General features: G+C 40.4%; 1 protein-coding gene across 1 annotated transcript in view; it reads right to left on the bottom strand.

Annotated features, from left to right (window-relative positions):
* Positions 1-2354: 2354 nt before the first annotated feature.
* PSMC6 (proteasome 26S subunit, ATPase 6) overlaps positions 2355-7727 on the bottom strand; it is a 12736-nt gene continuing 7363 nt past the window's right edge. Inside the window, exons 9-14 of the mRNA XM_026056138.1 lie at positions 7525-7648; positions 7164-7225; positions 6020-6140; positions 5849-5929; positions 3699-3770; positions 2355-2841 (exon numbers count right to left, since the gene is read on the bottom strand). Coding sequence (XP_025911923.1) covers positions 2723-2841; positions 3699-3770; positions 5849-5929; positions 6020-6140; positions 7164-7225; positions 7525-7648 — 579 coding nt within the window. The 3' untranslated portion in view covers positions 2355-2722. The remainder of the gene's footprint in view (positions 2842-3698; positions 3771-5848; positions 5930-6019; positions 6141-7163; positions 7226-7524; positions 7649-7727) is intronic.

Raw genomic sequence — 7727 nt, 5'->3', positions numbered from 1 at the left:
CGGTCGTCGCGCTCCCTGCTGTGGCGAGGCGCATTCTGCCCCCGCGGCGTCGCCCCCCGCAGCGCGCTGTCCCCCCACCTCTTGTCCGGGCAAAAGGGGTCATCAACGCTCTGAATTCACTAATTCAGTCATTAGAATCGAAATGAAAACTTACAGATCTTTTTTTTTTTCTTTGAGAAGCCCGTTTTGCTGCTGTCGCGCCTCCCCCCGGCTGTGGAGGGGCTCCTGTGGGAGAGCCTCCCCTCAGGCCGGGACCGGGCTCCAGCGCGGCTCTTTTTGCCCAGAGATTCCTCTCAAAAACCCAGCTCGGGGACGCTCGCACCGCTCCAGGCTCGTCACACGCGCTTTACCTATGTGAAACGCTGCTCACAAATTAGCAAGGCCACGATTTTTTTTTTTTTAATCTCCGTCTTCTTGTTTAACAAACCCTTTGCATTTTTTGTGACCAGCTGCTGTTTCACCCACCGTTGCCCGCGTGCCATCACGAAGATGGTGTCTGCCTCTGCCTGGTCAAATTTTAGCAGACGCTGAAAACGGGCCCATTTTCTAACTAGCGCTTACTCTCTCTGTAAATATTAACGAGCTCATCCACCTCCCTGCGCACAAAACTCCGACCTCACTGGCAACCATGAAAAAACAAACATCAGACAGAAAAACCACTTTATAGACATGCAAACAGCTTATCTGGCCAGGCAACGAGGTCGCTGCAGTTTCCCTCTGGCTGTCCTTACATACGCTTACCAAATCTCTCGCTGCTGTCAGGGATGTTCTTCGGGCAGGAACCCATTTCTCTGCTTTTTGACATCAGCTGGCACAACAGGACCCTGCGCTCCCCTGGACTTTTAAGACATTACTCCCAAACTATTCAAACGTTTTGCTTGTTTGCTCATCTCCCCCTGAAGAGTACTCAAGTAAATAGTAAAACAGTAAAAAGTGGTTCATACCTGTCGTTGGCCTCCAGAATAAGGATGGTATTTGTAACATGGTTTAAACTTCAAAAATTTGTTATAACCAGTTCCAGTGCATCAATGAACAGTTGTGTGATCTCTCACCCTTCTCCAAAGTATTGTAATAAGCTCAGCTCAATTTTTATATCACTGCAGAGCTTAGAGACTGACTTTTTTTGAATTTTCTAATAGTTTCCAAGTACATGAGCAGTAGCACCCAGACCCAGCAGCCCTACACGAGCTGCACTCAAAAGCGCTTTATGGAAAACTAAAACTGAAATTTGCATCTTATACTCCTGACACAATCATGATAGAAAAATTTCCTACTAGTCAGGAAAAAAATAAAAAGAATCTGTAATGGCCATCAGCTTATATAAACATACCAAAATATTGCTGCCTGTCCCATCCTAATTATTCTATACCTTGAGCTATCTCTGTTTTGTCTCATGGTGTAGTGATGGGGACTGAAATGCAGCCATGCCTATTAAAACTGTGTTTCCTGGCAAGTCTAGAGTTAATCTAATGTATTTGTCTGTCAGCTGAGCATGCCCAGAGTAATCAAATTAGGATAATTAGAAGTAGCCAGAAGTCTAGAACACTGCTGTTCCAGTCTAACATTTAGGTAAGTTGCACAATACGGAAAGTCAATCCCCGAACACACGACTGTGTGCGGAACCGATTAGAAAACAGAAATAATGCATTGTGACAGATGGCCTAAAGAACGCCTTAGCCTCCACTGTAGGTTTTTATTTGTGTTTGAATGATTACTCCAACAGCTGCAGCAGTCAGTTCCCAGGGAACACAAAGCCAACCAGCATAAGGCCAAATTCCAACCTTGTAAGCAAGAGTCAAGGCAAAGCACTATTTGGAGCTCCAGAAGTATTAGGTACACCACACGCCTAAAGCAGCACCGGTTCAAAGCTAACCTTTAGTATATGGGACTGTTTCAGTCCCTATAGAGAGAGAACTTGGAAAGGAAGTGTCTCTTTCTCCCCCACCCCCAAAGCTGGAACCAGAACTTCTATATGTCAACTGCTATCACTTTCGCCACCTCTATGGGCAAAGGGCAGATGATGATTGTCTTTAAAAGACACTTAAGATGCTTTTGCTGGTAAAGTGACATTTAGCATAGGAGTTATCCTTCTAGCATAAGAGGGATGGCATTTTAAGTGAGGTGTATGCAAACACCTTTAATGACTTTAGTTACCGCATTCTGAGCAATAATTAAATGAATAATTAAATGAGGGAAAGGTTGCCATGTTTTGGTATGTAAGGTACAGGATTCAAACTGACTCACAGGCTGTTTGTAAATACACTCACTATACCAGAGGAAGAGTTACACTTCAACTACTGAAGACATGCAATTTAATTCCCTTGGAAAAGAGTTACAGAGGAGATACACTGGGATAAGCCGATTTAAACAAGTTTTATTCAACTGTTTGGGGGAAGGAAATGTATTGATATAAAAAAAGTCAAGAAATGAACTGACTTTCTTGAAGTCTGATAACCCATTCAGGCACATTTATAAGTTCACACAATAATTGCTAAGAGAACACATCTCCACACATTTTACTTAACCTGGGCTATAACGAATATTGTATTTCAGAATTGTACAGAAAACACTTCTGTAGCCAACTTGCAACTAGTGTTATCAAATTACTAGCTACATATAACACAAACATCTTGTGATAATAACCACGAGGTACATTATTTCTCTCTTTTTATATATTAACCCAGTATGCCCTGTGCAGTCAACCACGGATTATATGGTTAATTTAAACAGGTTTGTAGTCAAGCTTGGACTCCAGCTTCTTAGAATCAGCCACTTTTCTAACAGCTTTCATGAAGTCTTCCTGAACTACAAAGTCATGATCAGCACGGATTGCAAACATACCTGCAAAGAGTAATTTAATAGCAAGAATAAGTTGGTGCTACTTGCAGCAACCGGACAGAGAAGACAGCACAAAAAGTCTCAAAGTGAAAAGGATCAAAGTTACACAGGCTACGTGTATCACAGGCATCACTGTTTCTGGAATATATCTAGTTTGTAGAAAGTAGTTTGACAGATGAACAGTACAGCCATTTTTTCCATGGTGCTGAATCTGAACTATAGGGCTCTTTTACATGTTACAGAACAGTGCCAAAATCCACGTAATTCTGCTTGGATCCAGCTTGTATATGACAGGGGATTAGTAGGCACAATGTCACATGAATGCAGTGCTACTGCTCATATCTGGCAGCTGATCTGTGCAGAATCGGCTGGACTGTTTGCATGCCTAGCTGGTTTAGCAGCAGACTTGATAAGAGACTTGTTGATAACCGTAGAAGGAGGATGTAAAGAATCAAGTTCTGTGTGACTGTATAGGTCATACGGAAACTTGTTAAAAAAGAAAGGAGATTTTGTCCAAAATGTTCCCTCAAGCTTCAGGGCATATCACCATTTCTGCTGCTTATGCTTAACAGTCTAGACATGCATGACATGCTGTGAAGTAAGCAACTGTTGTAGTGGTCTGCACAGCAGCAAAATACTAGTATTTCCATGAAGTAAATGTTATCTAGCCCTTGAGAAAGGGTGTCCCTATAGCCTGGAAAAAAAATGAGCATTAGTGAACAAATCCTGTGTTCCAGCAGAACATTTTGGACCTTTGGATTTTAATCCATCAACAGAAGTAACAGAGAAACAGAGTAACAGCTCAAATGTTTGGCACTAATAAAGACTTAGCACATCAAAATTAAGAATTAAGATAATACCTGCTTCAGTACAGACATTTCTCAAGTCTGCTCCATTAAAACCATCTGAAAGCTTCACAATTGCTTCATAATCTGTTCACAAAACAYGAACGCCAATTAGATATAAATTCATATTTCTGGCTATAGACACCACTGAAATGCAGGTCCAGCTAGAAAAGCAACACTTTTCATTTCAGTGCAAACAGTTATCAGCTAGAGTTATTTCAGTTAATTTATCAGCCATATTATCCCTTTTTTTTAAAACACAAATGTAGCTCAGCCAAACACTCATAATATATAATGAAATTCCAAAGATACTAACTTGCAGTTACAAGCATCAACATGAAATGCAAGAAAAATCTACATCAAAACAATATTCTAATCATCATTTCGATGCATCAGTTTAAAAAAAAAAAAAAAAGCCACTGAAAACTTATCTCCAACTGATCATAACCTGGTTCCTTTCTGTTTATAAGAAATGCATCTACTAAAGGCAGTAAGTATTTTGCTGTATTAAGTCTGATATTTTATCCATATATATATTTACAAAAACAGTGTCTAGGGCTATAGTTTCTAGAAAAATTTTTTTAAACAGCCTTTATAAGAACTCATGCAAATTCTGATTTTTTCAAGGCTGCACATTATTTCTGACTTTGTATTCCACCTATCAGAAGTACGTGAAACGTAATCTTATTTTCTGTAGAATCATATTTCTGCACCAAAAAAGTCAACAACTATTTTCTGTGAAGTTTTTCAAAATAATTTACCTTCTCTATGAAAATCTCGAGACATTTGAGCTAAAAGGCTTTTTTTTGAATCTTAAGAATCCAAAAAACCCTAGAGATGAGAAATTCTGCCACTTTATCTCTAACTCCAAGTAGCATACTATCCTATAAACCTCCCCATAATTGGAAAGCCAGAAAAAATAAGCCAGAGGACTAAGTGACATCAAATGATGCAAGGTTTGGTAAGTTTAGAGCCTCTTCAGTACACATCAGTACTACAGCAGGAGAATCTTATGCTGGAGCCTGGAGCAGGTTGTTCCCTTAGGATTTTAAGGCAGTTCACATCCCTTTCTCCCACCCCACCTTGCAGATGAATTAGATCATGCTGGACTTCCTTTCAGGATATCCAAGTTTAGCATCACAGCCTTCTCACACCACATTCAGGAGTGCAGCTCGTACCCATCTCACACCTCAATTTTCTACGTGGTGTAAAGGAATAACCCTTCCCTGCTTTTATTCCAGTGCCTGAAGATATGGAGAAAAGGGATGAAGTGCTGTCCTCTACTTCAGGTTCGTGATTTGCTTTGGAGCTTCTTCTGGATCTTAGTCTACAGCTTGATGCATGTTTGAGCCAGCACTGCTGCCAGGAAAGGCAATCCTCATCCCCTTCGCCCTCCCCCAGCTCATTCCCACTCCTGGGCCGCCCTCTCTATTGAGCTGCAGCTGTTTAGGCAGACAGATGGCAAACCAGATCAGTTCCACTATCCGGTTCACGCTGCCTGGCTGCATCAATAGCTCGTGTCAGCAGAAGGGAGGGGGGTAACGTGTCTGGGAACAAGCAGGCAGGGTCTGCGGATCATTACTGAGAAAAGGGCAGTCGATATTATTTAAAAGGCAAATCACAATTACAGTGTTCTTGAGGAAAGCTTCGAAGCCTCACTGTGAAACCAAGACAACCGGTCAGCTTAGAATAACACTGTCATTCACTGAACCTTGTCAGTGTTATCTGACATGTACTTCTGCCCCTCAGGCTCTGGAGAGAGCTCTCTGGCAAAGACATCCTTTTACTAGGCTTGGTTTTAAATGACAACAAGGTTTTCATTATGCCAGTTCTGGACTTCCAAAAAGTTTCTCCACGACTTTTAAAGTTTCCTTCCTGTTCTYAGGCTTGTCCAGTTTCAAAATTTTTGGCTAATGGAAATGCTGTTTGTTTGCATTAAGTGATTCCCTTTAGAAGAAGGAAACTACCTGATGAGAATCATGTGGATTTTCCAACAATTCAATAARGATACATTAAAAAAAAAAGTGCAGAATTCAGAGGGAGGGAGAGGGGAGGAGCTGTGGGGCCAGGATAAGGTAGAAGTTAGAACAGCATCAGAGTCATTGTAACAACTCACCCTCTTCCCAGTTTTACAAATAAAGATATCCAGGCAGCTTCCTACTTACCTATTTCACCGTGTTTAGTGATAGGACCTGCATGAATCTTCAAAATATCTAATCTGGCTTGTTCATTTGGTAGATCAATATCTAGAAAGAATTACAGCTTTAATAAAAACAGAGAGACATGATTCATACACATAATATCCTCCTTGCAGCCACTGCAAAGAAGTAACTCACGGATTTTTCTATCCAGTCTTCCAGGCCGCAGAAGCGCAGGATCCAGTGTGTCTGGTCTGTTAGTAGCCATGATCATTTTAACTCTGTGCAGAGTATCAAATCCATCCATCTGATTCAATAACTAGTAAAAAACAAATGTTGGCTCTTAAACAAGTCAATACCCCTTAGCGTGATCTATGACGCTTATTTTCTTCATACTTATTTTCACCAAGATGCAAAAGCGCTACAGATAAATCAGAAACAATGCTATAGACCTTCTAACAGAATGCCACAGCTCCCTGTATATTGTGTAAGCGATGAAGGAGGGCTCAAAAAGGGACATGGAAAATGCCTTGTCCAGGAAAAAGATGTTGAACAAAGCAGAGCTCAAACGTGAAAGACTCAGAACAGTAAGGCGATGAAGACAGTGCAAGTACTAAAGCTGCCAATGGTTGGCTGACACACTTGGAGTGTATTGCACTAAGCCCAGGACATTCAAATAAGACTTGAAGAACAGCCTCTAGAATACTAATACACATATGAAGACATTTCATTGTGAAAATTCAAAGTACTTGCTCTTTGATCACAGTGATTCAATTCTGTACGTAAGGCAGACACATTCTTTTGAGCTGGGCAAACTGTTTCAAAACATAGGCTAGTGAAGTTTCTGATTAGCTTTAGATTTTTTTAACTGTCACTCCTGTTTTTAAAATTATATTCACAAAACTGGGTTTACCAGAATAATTAGTATGAAACAAAGAAATACAGTTACCACCTCTCTTAGTTTTGAGACATGAACTGTTACAGTTTTAAAATTTTGGAAGGTAAGTATCTTTGGGACTGAAAGAGACAAGCTCTGCTTTTTCCTCTTGAAGAAATTTAAGACCCTCCAAACAACTGCAAAGTCAGCTCACAGCAAGAGCGGAAAATACACTACAGAATTTTAGCAATCTTAAAGACTCTTTCAATTACTCTCCAAGTTGAATTTATGACCGAGTTAACAAGTTTTTCAGCTGCCTTTTCCAGAAGCATTATCTAGTTCGCTCTTAGCTTGACATACTAACTCAGGAACAGTTCTAGCAATCCAGATTGTAATGTAACAATTTACACCTGAACTATTATTTAATAGGCTGTACAGTAAGTAGTCAAAAGTTCAGACATTCACCTCCATCAGAGTCCTCTGAATTTCTCTATCAGCCGAAGTGCCTTCAGAAAAACGGCGACCACCTGTGGCACATCAAACTTGTAAGTTACAGTACAGTATTTTTGCCTCCACATAATGTTACATCAGAAGATAATTACGTAAGTGCTTTTTAGCCTAATCAAAAATCCAAGCCACATGCAAACAGGCCTGGTTTAAGCTAGCTGTAACAGCTCCATGAGGAAATTGAAACACCTGTCCCATTCTGCTTCTTTTGGACAGACAAACATGCATGCTTTAGTTGTTTTGAGAAGAAACACTGGAGCTGCATAGCTAATTTTAGTGTTCAAAGGAGACTAAGCATTCTCCAGACCATTAACCTTACCAATAGCATCTATCTCATCCATGAAAATGATACATGGCTGATGATCTCTGGCATAATTGAACATCTCTCTGATCAGTCGAGCACTTTCACCAATGTACTTGTCCACTATAGAACTAGACACCACCTTTTGGGAGACAGAAGACAAAGGAGTGAAGAGACTGGAGTCCAAACAGATTAACTTTACTAAAAAAAAAAAAAAAAAA

Source organism: Apteryx rowi, unplaced genomic scaffold (assembly GCF_003343035.1).
Source record: "Apteryx rowi isolate R43461 unplaced genomic scaffold, aptRow1 scaffold_13, whole genome shotgun sequence".
Classification (NCBI taxonomy): domain Eukaryota; kingdom Metazoa; phylum Chordata; class Aves; order Apterygiformes; family Apterygidae; genus Apteryx; species Apteryx rowi.
Note: the sequence above shows the minus strand (reverse complement) of the source record. Positions and strands in the feature narration are given on the sequence as shown.